The following is an 18,998-nucleotide window of genomic DNA, read 5'->3' on the forward strand; positions in this document are numbered from 1 at the left end:
AAAAAAAAAAAAAAAAAATAGAAAGAAAAAAGTAAAGGTGCTGCAGTTACAGGATCCTCCCCAGACCTGAACCATGAATTCTCAAGGGCGAGACTCAGAGATCCATTGGTGAACACTCTTTCACTCACATGTCTGTTCTACCCACGCTTGATTTTAGTAAACAAACATTGTACAGTGGTGGATCCTTGACTTATGAACGCAGTTGTTTCCCGAGGGCTGGTTGTACGTCAGTACCACTGAGATTTAGATGTTTACTTGGGTATACGCTATAGATAAAAGAGGCAGATGAATCTCCCATTAATATAATTACCTCAAGTTGTCCTTATGTCAGGCCAGTCATAACGTGAGGGTCCACTGCATTAGCACCACTCTATGCTATCCGTTTCATTTCAAGCAATATGAGCTGGTGAAATAAGTCCACTACCCTTAGTGAATTTACATTGCAAGGCCCCTGCCACCCTCAGAAACCTTTTTGGCAGTTGTCTTTGTCCTTTATGTTGTCTGCCCACTTGACTGGCAGTGGGGAAAGGACCACATGTCTCTTTGAGTTGAGTTTTGTGTCTTACCTTTCTGTTCTCTTGTAATCGGCAGAGGGCCTTGAAGAAAGTAATTGAGTTGCTTTGATTCAGTTAAGATAATGTAATTCTGTTATTTAGCTTTCTCTTCAGAGATACATTACACATTGTCAAGTAGAAGTACTGCACTTCATTTCGTTGCCTTGTGACAATGCAGTAAGAGCTTGATGATGCTTCCTTCAGCAGTGCCCTTCCTCTGATGACTGAAGGACGTCTCTCCAGCCCCGGGTCAGTGATATCATTGACAGGAAGCACTGCTCAATATGTGGTTTTACTTTTTACCTCTAGTTAGCAGAATGTGTGCTTTGCCATGGGCTTTGCTTTGCCACCTAGTGGATATGTGGTAGTGTAAAAGGGAAGTTATGGGCTCTTGGATAGTTTAAAATAATGCATATTTGTCTGTAAATTAAGGATCTGTTTTCCTGGTTTGAAAAAATTTATATGGAGGGGCCGGAGATTTAGCTCAGTGGCGCCGTGCCTGCCTTTGAAGCGCAAGGTCTTGAGTTTGATCACCTGTGCAAAAAAAAATGTGTGTGTGTGTGTGTGTGTGTGTGTGTGTGTTTGTAGACTTTACTATTATGTTTAATAGTCTTAAATACTGTCAATCATTGTCTAAGCAGAAATTTCTGCATAGATTTATCTGCATGTCTTGAATACATGGACATTGTTATCCAAATAACTTTTTTAATCTTTTATCAGTCATCATTAATAAATCAGTATCGTGCTCTTTATTGTTCTTAGGTGATTAAACAGAATCAGTTAAATGGCTCTTTACCTTTCTCTTCTGCTTCAACATCCTGAGTAGCTGGGATTATAGGCAAGTAACACAGTGCCCGGCTAATAATATTGCTTTAAATGTGTTTGATTTATTGTGAGTTTTACCTGTTGGAAAAATTTCGAAGATAGCCCAACAAATTCCTAGAAACCTTACACTCTCTTTTTTCCTGTTATTGTCATGTGTTGGTATTGCACATTTGTTAATGAGCCATTTAATAATTATTAATTAAATCCTGTTACTTTATTCAGATTTTCTTAGTGTTTACTTAATTCCCTTTTTTGTTCCTGTTGGTTGTGATAGTTTCTCTCAGACTTTCGTTGTTTTTGATAACCTTGATGGTTTTGAGGTCTGATGATCAGATATTTCATAGAATGTCATTCAGTTGGAATGTTAGTATTTTTCCCACAGTTAGAGTAGGCCTTTGAGTTTGGGGGAGGAAAACCACAGAGGTATAGTTAGCATCATCGGAAGTCTGTGTCCTGTCAGTGTGAATTATCTCTTTTGATGTTGACTGATTAACTGGCTGATCTAGTATTTCCCTTATATCATTCCAGTTTTAGTATATGTGCTGCCAAAGAGAACACAGTATTTCCCTTGTAAAGTTAACTCTTCTGTCCTTCAGGATAGTACTTCGTGGGAATCCCTAGGCATGGTCTGCACTTAATAAAGAGTTATGCTCAGTCTCTTAGGGCAGAGAATCTGAGTACTGTATTTGGAATTCATCTGCTTGAGTTTGTCTCTTCTCTACTTACTAACTTACTCATTTACTTATATCAGTATGGACTCATTGTAATACAGTATGATTTTGTTACTCAAAATCTTTCAGCTTTGGTCATTGGCTGTGCATTCACTTGGCTTCTGTACCCTTTGACACATACCCCATTATTATTGATGTTGGCTTTTTGGTTTCCTTTCTGAGTACTTTTTGTGGTGCTGTAAGATAATGCCATATCCATCTGCTATATATTTCCCATCCCAGTCCCAAAAATCAACATTTCTTCAGGAAACTCTGGTTTCCATTTATTGGACAGTGATATTAGAAACCAAGATCTGGAATTAGGTGTGCTTGTTACTAGGATGTCTGTTGTTTCTGGGCCTGTCAGAGCAAGTGAGTATGTATGTTTATATCAGCACTTGTAAATATTTCTACATATTTATAGAAATACATATTTCTGTACTTGACCATCTGTGTCTGCACTAAGCTAAGAATGAGTTCATGCTTATGTCTCCAGTGCTACCACACGGATCTCTGAACTTTCCATTCCAAAAGTGAGAACCTTTGGTGCCACTGTCTTATATCCACTGCCTTAATTGTTCAGTTCACTGAGCCCTTGGGCTTACAGATTCTTAAAGATGTGAAGGTCTTTTGGGGGCAGGTACTTGATGTAAAAGCTGTTATATAGGCCACTTTCCTCTCAATTTAAGTCTTCCTGTTTGGATATGCATAACATTATATTTAAAATTCTTTCCCCACCCAATTAAAATTATTTTTATGAAAACTTACAGAAAAGCATAAATGTAAGAATGTTACTTCAAAAAAACACAAAACTAGGGAGATAAGACTGTTGGAACACAAATAAGAGAAAGTACTAAGTTGGCCACTGGATTAAATAAATTTATAACAAGGATTCATGGATATCTGGTTTAAGTAAGAATTATAGTGCAGAACCCCTCGGCCCTGTTATCTTATGAGCTCAGTGTTAGGAAATGTGTACCGTCTCTATTAAAAACAGTACTAGATTGATGAGCTGTAGCTTCATAGACAGAATCGGAATGAGAGATGTTTATCATGCTGCTCTAGATACTTATTATATTCATTTTTTAGCATTTTCTTTTGAAAGAGACATTTTTAAAAACTGATGTGCAGAAAAGAGTAAGATGAAAAACCCGGTTAACCGTCTCTTACCAAACACAATTTAGAATTTCAGCTGGACGTTGGTGGCGCTCGCCTATGGGAAGCTGAGGCAGGAAGATCACTGCAAGTTCAAGGCCAGCCTGAACAATATAGCAAGACCCTGGCTTAAAAAAAATTTTTAATTTAGAATTTCAGCATCAAAATGAATAATTATAGTAACTAATCTATAGAGTAAAATAGAAAGTATGAACCCATACTGATGTAAAATGTAAAAGTAAATTGAGAGTTTAATAAGGAATGAATATTTACCTGCTGGCAAAATACCTCCACATATAATACTTACTAATGACAAAGGGGGAAAGGGTGAGGACGTCACTCACCAAATGATCAGAGTGAATTTCACCAGTGTTAGAACAGGTCCAAACGGTACAGTGCCTGGTAGCATACACTGAGAAGGGCGCGTCGCCTAACTTCTCTGCTGTTACTGCCAAAGTTAGATGACCTGGATCTGGCCATGTGGAAGTAATGCCTCCTCCAGGTCACTGGGCTGTGATCTTCTAAAGTATCGTGAATGTCAAGGAAAGACACAGTGGCTTAGTGCATCTGGGTGACTGCTCTGAACTGCTACAGGGAAGGGTTGAATGGATTCAGAGTTTAGATGGTGGTAGTAGATCTGTTACTAAGCAGTTTCTGATTTGCTGGAAGCTGTATTCTTTGGTAAATTTGTGGTTCTTGTTGTTCGTAGGAAAGAAAGTACACACTAAATATCTGGGGTGATGGTGCCAGATCACCAACTCACTCTAAAGATTCTAGGTTCTGGATAAATATAACACTTCCAACTTTTTGTAAGTTTTTGATTTTTTAAAAAAATAGTGTTTTTAAATGTGGGTAATCTGGGGGTCTAGGAATAGTTAGTATGGAAAAAATAGGAACATGCCTTTGAACGTTTGAAGGACTGCTATGTGGAAGAGGAATTTTCACTGATTGTGAGATGTATAGCTCGAAGTTGAAATTTTGTTAAATTCAGTAGCATCTTAAATTTGACAGGACTCTTTTTCCTTCATTAAAATATAAAATTAGGATATGCGTTACAGTTGGGGTGGTATTTTGTACCATCAGTAATTGAAATACAGTTTAATAGCTCAGTGCTGCCTTTCCCAAGGATAGAGCCAAGAGCCATGAGTGGATATTTAGAAATCTAGATTTCAGTTTTAAAGATCTTCCATATACTTAAAACCACCTGTGGGTAAAATTAATTACCCTAGGGCTTGGGATTTAGCTCAGTGGCAACATGCCTGCCTTGCAAGTGCAAGGTCCTGAGTTTGATCCCCAGTATCACACACACACATACACGCGCGCGCACACACACACACACACACACACACACACACACAGCCAGTTACCTTAAAAAGGTCACTAATTTATAGGAAATTCCTTTATTATATTGAAGATTGATGATGTCTCCAAACTGTTAACTAAAAGTTTCTGCGACTCTCTTCTGACTGGTGTTTTGTCTTCCTATTTGCTCTTATCTGCCCTGTCCTCTTCCTGCCTCTCTACAGATTGAAGAAAATAACTTCTGTTCTTTGCAGATCTGTGCTCCTACCATCTTTTCTTCTTTATGACATGAAAGGAACCAAACGAGATTACTTAATAAGTATGTATAATCAAGAGATAGTATAAGAATAAAAGAAACTGACATTTAAATGCTGTGCAGACTCTTTGTTTGTGGGAGATTCAAGAACTTCTGTGCAAGGATTAAAATATGGGTGTGATAGACCCTGTTTACCTGAGCCCACTCTCCTCAGGGACTACTGGTGGTGTGATTTACACGTCCACCTCATGGCTCCCGTACGTCCCGTATGTCGACCTCATGGTTCACATTCAAGCGTCACCACAGCGGTGCCGGATGGGTGGAATGCTGCTGTCTTCTGGACTCACTCGCTGCTGTTTGCAAACTGCACTTCCGCAGTAGAACTTCACCTTTCACTTTCGTACTGTGCAGTGTGTCCCTCGTCGTCTCATTTCCTGTCATGTCACTTCCCTGTAGATCAGGGGCCTCCACTCCCAACTCGCTTTCCCACTTACAGTCCTATCATCACCCTGAGCAACTTCAGACTGCCCATGGAAAGTGAATACCTTAACCTAAAACTCCTTCCTCGGGTCCTTTGACCATTCCATTTCTCCAGGAGTCCGATACCATATCTGCTCCCCTTGTACCTCATCATTTCCCCAAATTGTTGTGTTTTTTTGGTTTTTGGGTAATTTGGGGGGATTAACCTCAGGTCCTTGCACTTCTAAGACAAGCAGCAGAACCACTGAGCTATCTCCCTGGTTCAAATTGTTGTATCTCAAGTCTCAAACTCTAGTGCTCTGATGTATGACCATTGCCTCTTCCCTCTTCTGTTTGGTTTTGTTGAAGCTTCCAGTTCTTTGGAGACTTTCTCCCAATTTTCCTCCTCCTGGCTTCACTCCTCCATTCTACTTGGACCTCACAAGCTACTGTCAGTCAGTTTAACCAGCAGTTTCATTGGGTCAAGGGGCATCCACCAAAACATGACTCACCAGTAACCTGAAGGGCCATTTGGCTCCCCAGATGCCTTGAATGTCAGGTTAAGGAAATTGGACTTTATTTCGGTGACAGAAGGAATACATCAAAGGAACAGGAGGGTGAGAGGACAAAACCTGTGTTTTAGGAAAACTAACATCTCAGCAGGAAATCTAGAATTGGTATAACTTGTCACCTACATAGGTCAGAATTATCGCTATACTCACATCATAGAAGAACGTAGCATCTTTTTTTGTGTGTCAATTAAGGAATCAGTGAAGAGAAAGAGGACTGGGTTCAAAGAAATTAAAGTGTTGGAGATGAACAGTTGAGAAGATATTCAAGTCAGTGGAGTGAGAATGAAGGGTAGCTGGGACCAGGAGCAGGCAGACTGCACTCGAGCAGCACAGGACCTGCCAGTCTGTGCAGCTGGACAGAGGATTGTAGGAAACTCCTGAGTCACACATGCTCCTTGTCTCAGCAGCAGTCCTTCTGGAACTGTAAAGCAGCCTTGACCTCTTTTATTTAAGATCTGTGGTGTTCTGTTCACATGTAAAGAGGTCATTGAGGGGCCAGGGATTTAGCTCAGTGGCGCCATACGTGCCTTGGAAGCACGAGGTCCTGAGTTCGATCCCCAGTACCCCCCGCAAAAAAGAGGTCATTGAGTCCCATAGGAATAACTACCCACATTGCTAATGACTGCCAAGTGGTAAAAACGTGGTCATAGACACTTGATGTTGGAATGCATTCTCTCTGAACATTTTTATGGGAGGTTTCCTAAATTTATCCATCCCTGATTTTTTAATGCCTTAAAACTTTGGCAGGTGTTTGAACTTAACAGATAAACTCATCTGTTAAGACATAAAACCTCAGTTAAATGATATTTTATTTTCTTAGAAAACAGATAAGGTTATAGTGAAAACATTTGCTGCAAAACCACTTCTTTCCATTTGCAGCCTAGTGCCTACAACAGCTTTTTTTTTTTTTTTTCTCCTGTCCTTTTTCCTTTTCTCGCGTTCTGGGTCCTCCATTATCATCTGCTCAGCTGTAGTGGGCTTGCCCTGAAGTTTATTCCGAGGAAAGACATAAAGAAAGAAGGCATTTCTGACATTTCTCAGCAGGGTAGACTCCCCCAGGTGTGTCTGGAACCTTAGTGGTAGCTGAAAGGATTGTGTTGCTCTCCAGGTGCCTGTGTGCTTCTTGAGCTAGCGGGAGAAGACGAGGAAAGGGAACAGAGCTCCCAAGTCTATAGGAGGGACTTTTTGGTTTCTTTTTCTTTCATTCATTCATTCATTCATTCCTTTATTTGTTTTGGTACTGGAGATCAGACTCGGGACCTTGAGCTTGCGAAGCCGGTGGCGGAACCTCTGAGCTAAATCCCCAGCCCAGACTTTCTGGTTTCTTGCCGCAATGCCTGCCTTGACTTTCTGTGAGTGATAACCACTCAAGTTGGACAACTCTTTAAGCTGTAGCATTTACTGAGGCTCTGCCGTGAATCCTGCCAGCGATACCTAATACTTTGAAAAGAGAAATTGAAATTCAGAGAGCTTGAATATCATGCTGAGATTTGAACCTAGACCTTCTGATTCCAGAGCCCAAAAGAAGATTAATTCTGAAATTTCTACTTTTGGCTCCTCAAAATTGATTTTATAGACAAAATTAATAACAGTATTACCATATTTTTCCACTGATTGCTTTTCCCTATTGAGGAATGGAATTGCTGGAAGCGGCAAACTCTGAATTACAGAAGAACTGACTACCTAGAGTTTTGTTTTTATTTATTTATTTATTTTTGGTACCGGGGATCGAACTCGGGTCCTTGTGCTTGCAAGGCAGGCAATGGAACCACTGAGCTAAATCCCCAGCAACTAGAGTTTTGTTTTTAATGGAGGAAAAAGATAAGTAGAAATTCTTGTTAATCCCTCTGGTTACAGAGTCATTTTATTAAATGTAGAGAAATTAAAACAAAAATCAACAGTTTTGAAAATACTACTAGAGTAGTGTTTCAGGTGAGCATTGAGTGGAAGCTTATCTAGGAACTGGCTGTTCATACAAACTAAGTGTCACCCACCAATTGCTTATTAATTAAAAAGAGAAACGTCCATTGTCCGTTGCAGTGGAGCCATCTGGCAGATGATAGAGTAACCAAGTCACAAAATTTGCTATCAGCAATAGAGGTAAAGCCTACCATGTGGTTCCTGATGTGATATCTTGAGAAGGGAGGATATGGCATCACCTCTAACTTTCTTACCAGCTATGTTTACTCTAGACTAGTCATCAGGGAACACTTTTAAAACATCTGACCTGGACACTTCAGAGAGGTCAGTATCGTAAACGATGGACCAAAAGTGACTCAGGAACTATTTTAGATTGAAGGAGTGAGACATGACAATTTAAGCATAACGTCCACAGCCACTGTTTGGGTCCTGCATATGAAACTAAACAAAGCAGTTATAAAAGAACTAAGATGTGTTACGTACAGGTACCAATTCCTATGATAAATGTAATCGTTATGTACTGCAAACATGTGCTAGTAAGAAAATTTTAATGAAATAAAATTAAAAAGGCATTATTAGGACTTATCAGAGATATTGAATATTGGTTCTACCTGTATATTAAAAACCAAGTTATATCAGTGGTTAATTTCTTGAGTACCCACAAATGAATTGCAGATGTTAAAAATAACCTTGTTCTTAGGAAATACTGCTGAAGTATTGGAAGATGAAATATCCTTTTGGTTGTAATTTACTCTTAATTCAATAAAAAATAAAAAAAGGGCAAAAAGTTCACAAATCTAAAATGTACATTAATGTTGACATAGTATTGAAACTATTGTGTTTGAAAAAATTTTCCAGCCGGGGATTTAGATCAGTGGTTCCGCCACCTGCCTGTAAGCATAAGAACCTTAGTTTGATCTCCAGTTCCAAAAGAAAAGAAAAGAAAATTTTTTCCAAAATACAAAAGAAAAAAAGGGAATCGTTTGCTAAAATAACCAGACTGAAGCGGTGGAAGGAAGCATGGATTCCCATTAAACAGTAACAGTGGAGAAAGTTTTTTTAAGAAAATATTTGAAAGCCAGAATCATAAATCAATTTTTAGTTTCATTGTCATCTCTGGTACATTAACTCTGGCTACCAGACATGTTGAAATACATGGGATTCTGAGGCTGCATTCATGATTTATTACCAGTATTTGCCAAGGGCTTAGGACATGGGAGTACGATGAATGTTGCAGATGTTTATCTTCTCTCCTTGAAGGTTTGTATCATTATGGTCTAATTAATCCTTACCTCTTACCAATCACTGCTTGATCTAACCTTAGTTTTATCCTAACGGTTAACTTTTCTCTGGCATTAATAGCTGGGCCAGGCCTCCCAGATCTTTAAATCACATGTCTAAGGCATCCTTAAGTCAAAGTCTTTAAAACCATGTGGGTTTTAGGTGTCAGGGAAGAAAGGGCTTTTCTTTAAGGAGTGGTCCCCTGAATAACTTTCATCAGGTCCTATAAGGGGTTTAGGGCAGCACAGTTGAACCCAGTGTCTGCACTGGTACTCTGATGATTCATGCAATTGTTTCTCATTTTGCTGGATCAGAAGTGTCTTAGTCTCCTTTGCTGTCTTTCCAGTTTACTCCTCTGCTAGGATGACAAAGCTATACCTATATTTGGCTCCCTTTGTAATCCCTTTGAGATCTACCTTTGTCCTCCTGAGAGCAGATACAGTTTTCCTGTTGTATTAATCAACTTTCCATTGTTGGACACAATACCCAACATCCCCAATTTGAAGGAGGAGAGGTAGCCAGATGTGGTGGCATACACCTGTAATCCCAGTACTTGGGAAGCTAAAGCAGGAGGATTATCCTGTCCCTGGGCTACATAGTGAATTCAAGGCCAGTCTGAACATAGTGAGAATCTTGTCTCAAAGAGCCCTCCCCCCCCCACAAAAAAAAAAAACAAGAGCAAAGGTATATTTGGTTCACATTTTGAGGGGTTCACACAGTGAGCTGGCTGCAAGGCAGAAATAGCATGGTAGAAGGGTATGGCAGAAGACAGCTGCTCAAATTGGTTCACATTTTGAGGGGTTCACACAGTGAGCTGGCTGCAAGGCAGAAATAGCATGGTAGAAGGGTATGGCAGAAGACAGCTGCTCAATCCATGGTAAGGCAACAGTCAAAAAAGAGGAGGAGCTAGAAACAGGAATGCATTCTTCCAGGTCACTCCCCAGGTAAGCACCTCCACCAGCCCCACCTCCTCCAATAGCACGTGCAGGTTCCGCTTCTGTACTATCAGTGGATATCCTCTGAGGAGTATGGCACCCCGTTACCAGTTACCTTCCAGACGTGAGACTTTTGGGGGACATTTTCAATTGAAACTCAGCCTATGTCAACAAAGAGCTGGTCATTCTCTAGGCCCTTTAGCAAGTGAAAGGAAAATAAAATGAGTTAAAGGGGCCTTGATCATAGAATGTGCTCAATAAATATCATTGAATGGATGGTTGAAATAATTAAACTTCTTTTCCCAAACAGCTTTCCTATTGAAATTAGTTGACATGTTCATTTAGCATTCTTTGAATGAAATTACCTGGATTGGTTCCCTTGGCTACCTGTACAGCTTTCCCTCTCCTTTTCCAGCTTGAGTCTTCAGGAGGGAGCCTCAGAAATTATTTGTAAAGCCATTTGTACCTGGTGTGATTATAAAGCAATGAGACTGATTGTCATATGTCGTTTGTGGGATCCGTCTCAGTTACTTTATAGCCATACCTGGTATCTTATACCGCAGATCATTGCCTGTTGAACAACATTATAAAAGCACAAACCCAAGGTTTCTAAGTGGAAATTTTAACTGTAAGCATTAGCTTTTATTTTCTCTAACTTACTGACCAGAACTCTTATTTCTAAAAGGTAATTAGATGTTAACTTTATTGCTTGCTTTAATTATGCAGTTTTCTTTTTGTTTGTGCATTTTTAATCAGTGTTCTAGTAAACTGCTGTTCTGATAAAGTGGCTGGAACAATTTTGAATAAGGTAACGCACAAATGTATGTTCCATTGGAACATTTTTCATAAAACTTTTATTATTGAATTTCTTTTCTATTGCATTTAGTCTTTGAACTGCAATTGTAGTATCAGGATGCTCCTTTTAGGTAAATACGATAAATGAAACATAAAATCAAATATTTTAAATATTCATTGAAGAGACCTTTGAAAGCTCAAGTTTTGGGGTTTCTGCCAATTTGTTTGGTTTAGTGGTTTACATTATATGCACAAACCTTATTCAGATTCAAATAAGTGATTATAATTTTCTCTTTCCCCAAATAAAATGTTTCCCTTCTTCTCACCTCCCGCTTCTCTTAGGGCAGTGGTGGCAAACCTATGGCACACGAGTTACTGTGTTTTCTTTTAAGGCAAAAGATATTAGCCAGGCATCTAGCCTCAGCAGTACTGCACCTGCCTTGCAAGTGCAAGGTCCTCAGTTCAATCCCTGGTACCAAAGGGGAAAACAACAAAAAAAGACAAAAGATGTTAATGAAAAGTTGTTGTTTTTTCTAAACTGAAACCTCAATATTCAGGTTTAATTGCAGTGTTGGCACTTTGCAATAAATAAATTGAGTTTGGATTGCGGTTAGCACTGTCTCTAAAAGGTTTGCCTTCTCTGTCTTAGAGACTCTTTGAAGAAGGCATATTATGAAACTTGTACATTGTCACTGGCAGCTTCAGTTTATGAAGGGGTAGTCATGACAGCTGGCTCAGTGGAAGAGGGGCTTCACTGCTTCCTTTAAGTAAAGTGGGAAGCTTTGCCTTTGTGGATGGAGGAAGAAGACAGGGATAGTGATGCCATGCTGTCCACAGGGGAGGTAGTTTCTTGCCTTTAATGTATTACTGCTTCTGGAAAGCATGCAAGGAAAGGGACCATGTTACTCAAAGGGAAGCTTCAAACCAGCCTTATTAACTTACCGTTTGTGGCTCTGGGCAGACCTCTGGACAGCTCTAGAACATGAAGTTTTTGATGCAAGACTCATCCAGAATGTTGAAGCATGGACCTGTCTCAAAAAAAGATTGGAGTCCCAGAAGCTCTGGAGCAAACGGGAAAGGAGCCTCACCCAGTCAGAGCTAGGGATAAGACCAAAGTTACTCAAATGTTAATAAAATGCCCCACCATTCGGCCCTTTATTGTCTTGGCTGTGTGACCAGGTGTGTGTCTTGAGCCATGGTGATAAACGTGACAGAGCTCTACGCCCTGTGCTTCTTTCTGTTCTACTAGTTCCACTCAATTCCTTAGTGTTCCTGAGTGCAAGTGTGTACTATAAATTACTGCACTTTCCTGCTTTTCTTAAAAAATCAGGGCCAGGGATTTAGCTCAGTGGTACCACGCCTGCCCCCAAGTGCAAAGTCATGAGTTCGATCCCCAGCACCCAAAAAAAAACAAAACTCAGGACTTTGTAGAGGCCATTTAAGATAGAAAAGGCTCTATAAGTTCATGATTTTGTCACATTTCTATGACTGTATGTTACTGTTGTCACACTGGGCTGGTTTCATAGTGCTCTTTAAATGTAGGTATAAGACAAATTAATATGATTGACACATCTGTTGTTTTATGCCTTAAGTGTGAATATTGGCTACTATGCGCTCTGCGCACCTCACTTTGTTTCCATTAAAAAGTTGAATCTGCAATCCTTGCCACTAGCAAAAATTGGGGTAGTTCTTCTAAAGAGTTTGCTTGCTTATTTATTTGATGTGTCTACAAATTTTAAATGTCATTTGAATATTTATTTATTTTATATTACAGGCACTGGAGATATTATTGCTGTCATGATAACAGAATTGAGGGGTAAGGATATTTTGAGTTATCTGGAGAAAAACATCTCTGTACAGATGACAATAGCTGTTGGGACTCGAATACCGCCAAAGAGCTTCAGCCGTAGTTCTCTAATCTTCGTGTCAATATCCTTTATTGTTTTGATGATTATTTCTTCAGCATGGCTCATTTTCTACTTCATTCAGAAGATCAGGTACACAAATGCACGTGACAGGAACCAGGTGAGCTATTAGTACCCTACAGCGATTGCTTCTACCAGCCATAAACCATAGACATGTGTTGTGATCATACATCTTGCTGACTTTTTTTCCTCACTAAAAAGAAAATTGTAACCTTCAGTTTGTTTTTTAATAGTTGAAAACATATCTACATAGATATTTTAAGGATATTTTAAATGTATAAAGGAAAAATTATATTTATAGGTATCTAATAATATTTTACTTATGGAGATAATTTAACACCATGATATAATCTGGATGGTTCTCTTAATTTGGAAAAATATCTCAAAGTTTCATTTTCAAACTGGTAACTTTGGTTGTGTCTAGAGAGGGGAGCTGGGGAGATTGAGGAAACTTCACTCTTTTCCACATGAATCTTTTACCCATGTGAAGTTTGACGTATGTATTAACTGTTCAGGGACAAGAACCATGTAAGTTCTCTGTCATAGCTAAGCTCACATTTGGTGGTGAGAGTGAGGTAAAGGAATGACAGAGGACAGCTCTCGATAACCATTTTAGAAATTCCGTCTGTGACCTCATTCTAAGAATGCTCAGCAAATTTTGTTTGAATGAATGAAGACCCTGTAGAGGCAGTGTGTGCTGCTCTGGAGTGGAAGGCTTATAGATGATGGTTCCATTGGCTTGATACTTAGTTTGTTTGATGTTCTAGGATCCTGGGTTGGACTCTTAGGTCCTTCTTTTAGACAGTTTCTATAGAAATCTGTACTCAGAAGCTTTCTGTCCTTGTGACAGAATATCTGAGAAAATACCAAGTTGTATAAAAATATCAAGTTGCACAAAACTGGCTCAATAATGTTCTTGATAGAGAAAAAAACCAGGATCAACTGGAGCAGATCACGTGCTGTGTTCAGTCTGTCTCACTAGTCGTGACATTGACATTTTTGAAAAGTAAAGGTCAGTTATTTTGTTTTTTAAATTGTCTGAAGTTCTGTTCCATCATTAGATTCGGATTATATGCTTTTCATTCCTTTACATTTTTTAAAACTTCATTTTGAGATAATTGTATATTTACTTTCATTTATAAAAAATAACACAGACATCCATACCCTGCACCATTTTCCCCAGTAGTAATGTCTTGCTTAACTATACTGTCATAACCGATCACTTCTCAGCCTTTCGGCCAAGATCAAGTGTAGAAATACCACAACCCAGAAACTGACACAGATAACAATCTTCTGATCTTAACTGAATCCACTCAAATCTTCAGATCTCCTTGTACCCATTTGTACGTGGGTTTGGGTGTGTGTGGGCTTCATTCTGTGCTATTGTATCCCGCGTGCAGATTCCTGTGACCCGTTCCAAAGTCCAGGGTACCAGCGGTTTTATCACAGGAGCCCTGTGCCAGTCGTATGGCGATAGTTGCATTTCTCTCCCTCCCTGACTTTCCTGTTGCTGATCTTCTCCCTTTCTCTATAGTTTTGTCCTCTCAAGAATGCACCGTAGAATGGAATTGGATCAGACCTTGAGGTTCTCCCACACTGAATAGTATTCCACAGTGTGGCTGTCTGTGTTACAGTTTGCCTATCCATTCGCTCATTGAAGGATATTGGGGTTGCTTTCTATGTAGGGTTATTATAAATTAGGAAGGAATGCACATTTATGCATAGACTTTTGTATGAATGAGTTTTCATTTACTTCAAATAAGTGTATAATTCATGAGTGTAAATAAATGTTCAGAGCACAATTCTAAGGTTATCTGTAGTAATCATATATGTAGGTCTATGAGAAAGTGAAGTACTCTTTTTCCACTTCTAGACATGTGTGACTGATCCAGGTCCTCCGTGTCCTCAACCAGTGGTGGCATCACCATGTTTGACTTGAGGCACTCCTAGATATGTAGTAACATTCTTTTGTGGTTTAATTTTCATTTTTGCAATGGCTATTGATTTTGAACATCTTTTCATGTGTTTGTCATCTGAATATTGTTTTTAGTGAAATGTCCATCTCTGGCGCTTACCTGTTTTCTATTTGGATTATTTTTCGCTGTTGAGTTTTGAAAATGCCTTACATATCCTAGATACAGATCTTTTTTTGGATACATGGATTTGCAAATATTTTCTCATGGTCTATATTGTGTCTTTTCAACATCTTAATGGGGACATGTGGAGAGCAAAAGTTCCGATAAGCATTGATTAATGAAATTTTCTTTTAATGCATCATGCTTTTAGTGTCATCAAGACATAAAATTCTGGTTAGCCCTAGATATCCCAAAGATTTCCCCTTTTTTTCTTTTCCAGAAATGTTGTGGTTTTACATTTTAGGTTTAGGTCTTCATTTTGTTTACTTAAAATCTTTCCTCTTTTCTATTAAGAGTGTTTAGTTCTGGGCCGGGGATTTAGCTCAGGGGTTCGGTGGCCTGCCTTGCAAGAGCAAGGACCCGAGTTCAATCCCTGCTACCAAAAAAAAAAAAAACCTGCTACCATGGAAGAAAAACAGAAACAAAAGCCAGGTTCAATTATAAATATAGGTTGGGGATTTAGCTCAGGGGTTCGGTGGCCTGCCTTGCAAGAGCAAGGACCCGAGTTCAATCCCTGGTACCAAAAAAAAAAAAAAAATGTTTAGTGTTATAAATTATCATCACTTCTTTAGCTGTAAACCATACTTTTTAAACATATATTTTCTTTCAGCTCTTTACATTTTTTTCTTTTATCTTTTTGATCTAAGTATTAAGCATGTTCAATTTCTACTTTAGAGATTTTGCTGTTATTTTAGTTATTGATTTCTAGCTTCCTTTAACCATCACAGAAACACTTTAATTTCAATTTTAATCTATTTCTTGACATTTGTTTTATTATGTAGGACAGTGGTGGCAAACCTACGGCATGCATGTTACTTACTGTGTTTTTCTTTTTAAGACTAAAGGCGTTAATGTAGAGTAGTTTTTTCTAAACTAAAACCTCATTATTCAGGTTTAATTGCAGCGTTGGTGCTTTGTGATAAATAGGTGGGTTTGAAAGGCTGTATGTAGCACTCAGTCCCTAAAAGACTCACCGTCCCTGGTCTAGGACATGGTCTAACTTGGTGACTGTCTTGTGGGTCTTGAAAAACTGTGTGTTCTGCTGTTGAGTGGAATGTTCACAGACTGTTAGTTGGATCTGTGCACTGAATGTGCCTTCGTGAGGAGCGAGGTGGGAGTTGATCTGCCCTGCCGGCGCTGGTGGAACCAGGGTGGGAGAAGGACTGTGATTTTCCGCTTGGCATTTGCCTAGAGTGGAACTGATACAGCCCAAAAAGCTTTCTGATCTTAGGCCACCCTTTTCCTAGTATTTTAACTAAGAAAATCAGCCTTTCCTTGGTTTGTCTGTTCATTTTGGCAGTTACTGGTTGGAGGCCCTCTTGTTGTATGGAATGTATGGGAGCCTATAAGGAAGGCAGGGAGCTCAGCACCTTGTGTTCATTCCTCAAGGCTAAGATCCTCAAATAGCCCACCTCTTGTCTCCATGTTATACTATGTAACTTTCTTTAAAAACTAAGTTAAAGAGTTTTAAAATGTATGTCCCCATAAGCTAGGCACGATAGTACAGACCTGTAATCCCAGCACTCCAGAGCTAAAATAAGGGAATTGCTGTAAGTTTGAGGCTAGTTTAGGCTACATAGTGAGTTCAAGGCCAGCCTGAAGTACGTAGCAAGACCCTGTCTCTAAGCAAAAAAAAAAAGTCTCCATATGAAACACTGAAAGTAAAATAATTAGAAGCTACTCTGAAATGTTATTCTTGATTTTTTTTTTTTTTTGGTACGGGGGATCGAACTCAGGTCCTTGTACTTGTGAGGCAGGTGGTGGAACCATTGTGCTAAATCCCTGGCCCTATTCTTGATGTTTTTGTAAACCTGTAGTAATGGGCTGATTGTAGAATATTCAGGGACCTTTGAATAAAGCTCTTGGTTGTCCCAGGAGTCTGCTATTTGAAGATGGTACTTTAATTAGCACCCAGTGTGGGGCCTGTGTGTGATGAAGGAGTAAATGTACTCGCCATCTGGCGCAGGCCACAAACAGGCACTCTTTCTTAGCATTTATTTTGTGGCTCCTTCCAAAGCATCCCTTTCCAAACAGAAAGGGATGTTTTGACCTTTTTTCTCCTTCTCTTTCCTAAGATTGAGAAATGCTTGATGAAATTTTTATGTGGCTTAAAAAGCTTAACTTATTAAAGTTTAATAAGGTGGCAATAATTTGACTGGTTGAAACCCTTGGCTATTTTAAAAAGAGAAGGCAGAGCTATTAGCAAAGGAATAACCGTGAGTTTAGAGAAACTGATTTTCCCCTAAAAATATTATAATGAAGTACTTTCTACAGAATATGCTGCTAAGGAAACCTTTTTAAGCACATCTTCATATCCATACTTGAGACTATTTTACATGTGACATGACAACCTAATACTACTTTGGCTTTTAGTTGACTGCTAAATGTCTCTTCATGAAACTGTTACAGTACATCTAAGTAGTATGTTTAGATAACTCAAGCCTGATGGTAAATGTAAATATAACCTTCAGATTAATCAGTGATAGTTATTTTGCACAAAATGGTTCATATTTGGTGCTTTTACATTAAAATAGTACCCAGTGACTTTCTGAGAAATGTAAATTTTTTTTACATTTTTTTGGTGAATATTACACCATTAGTGCAGGAGCTCATGTACTGGGGATTGAGCCTAAGGGCTTATGAGTACCAGGCAAGCACTCTATCACTAATCTGTATCTCCAGCCCTTTTTATCTTCTTATTTGAGTCAGGAACCTAGGCTGTCCTCAAAATTGCGATACTTGTGGGGGGTTCTTTTTGTTTTGTTTTTTTGTTTTTTGTTTTTTGAGACAGGGTCTCACTATGTAGTTGAGACTGACCTGGAACTCACTATGTAGCCCACGCTGGTCTCGAACTCACAGCAATCCTCCTGCCTCAGCCTCCCGAGTGCTGGGATTACAGGTGTGCGCCACCACACCCAGCAAATTGCAATACTCTTTTGCTTCAGCCTCTTGAGTAGCTAGAATTACAGGCATGTGTCACCACACCAAGCTAATACTGCATCATTAATCCCAAAGTCATCAAATTTGATTGCTAAAATAGAACCATAAAATTTTATTTTCTATTGAAAAAATTCCATCCTAATGGACTTCTCAGTTTAGAATATCTTATGAAAATTCCCTGAGGAAATACATACAATTTCTAACATATTTAAACCACACAAGAGCTTCTTACGTTAACATATAGAGAGTCCACCCGGTGTGGCGGCGCATGCCTGTAATCCCAGCACTTGGGAAGCTGAGGCAGGAAGATCGCTGTGAATTCCAGACCAGCCTGGGCTATATGTACATAGTGAGTTCCAGGTCAGTCTCAACTACATAGTGAGACCCTGGCTCAAAAAAACAAACAAATAAACAAAAACATATACAAAGTCCACCAAAAAAATGTATGCACACTTCAGGATATGAAAAACTTTCATAAATATTTTGATTCTAAATTTATCGAGACATCACAAGATTAACACACATTACCTTCAATCTCTACAATGACAAGAGGTGCTCTAAGTGGTGGCCATGAGCTTCCAGACATTCATTAGTACAGTGAACGGCTGCCTGGACAGCCTTGGTCAGAGGTGGCTGCATGTGCATTTTCACTTTCCTCATAAGGGCTGGCAGTGTAATGGCTTTTCTGTGATCCAACGTCCTTTAGGGTTCCCTATACAAGGGTAACACTATCTGTTGAAAAAGAAATCATACTGTTTTTCTTTTCCAGAAGTGTGTATACTTTTTTGGCAGACTCCAAATATACAGAATTCATAAACTATCAATGTCTCAAGGTTACTACGATGAAATTAAGTGCCCATTTTCATCTTTGAATGTCTGTAGGTACTAATTGGAGCACATACTTGCCTGTCAGTTTGGAAGTCCATGGAATGACCCCTTGTCAGAGAAAAGCAAATACTTTGCGTTTAACCTCTGAAAAACTATGGGTTCAAAACTTTCTCTTTCCAAATAGGGGATGGGTGGAAATTTTTGAATATACTATCAACATGTTTCCTCTAGGAAAGAATTATATGATCAGAAAAAGCAGACTTGTGTTGTCATTGTTGGAGTACAGAATGATTTCATTTATTAGGGATTAATAATTCCAAAAGAACTGGAAGATTCCAAGGATTTTAAGAGTTGAATGCCACCAGAAAATAGACCAAATACATATTTCACATTTCATGATCTCAGA

The 18,998-nt window shown here is 39.1% G+C and overlaps 1 protein-coding gene across 4 annotated transcripts in view; it reads left to right on the forward strand.

The window, feature by feature from the left end:
• Positions 1-18,998, forward strand: part of Rnf130 (ring finger protein 130) — a 115,498-nt gene that overhangs the window by 35,274 nt on the left and 61,226 nt on the right. For all 4 annotated transcript variants that reach the window (XM_010623748.3, XM_033761505.1, XM_010623749.3 and 1 more), the window contains one exon: positions 12,539-12,789. In XM_010623748.3, the coding sequence (XP_010622050.1) occupies positions 12,539-12,789 (251 nt within the window). The remainder of the gene's footprint in view (positions 1-12,538; positions 12,790-18,998) is intronic.

The sequence above is a fragment of the Fukomys damarensis genome, unplaced genomic scaffold (genome assembly GCF_012274545.1).
Source record: "Fukomys damarensis isolate Sample0158 unplaced genomic scaffold, DMR_v1.0_HiC HiC_scaffold_9, whole genome shotgun sequence".
Lineage (NCBI taxonomy): Eukaryota > Metazoa > Chordata > Mammalia > Rodentia > Bathyergidae > Fukomys > Fukomys damarensis.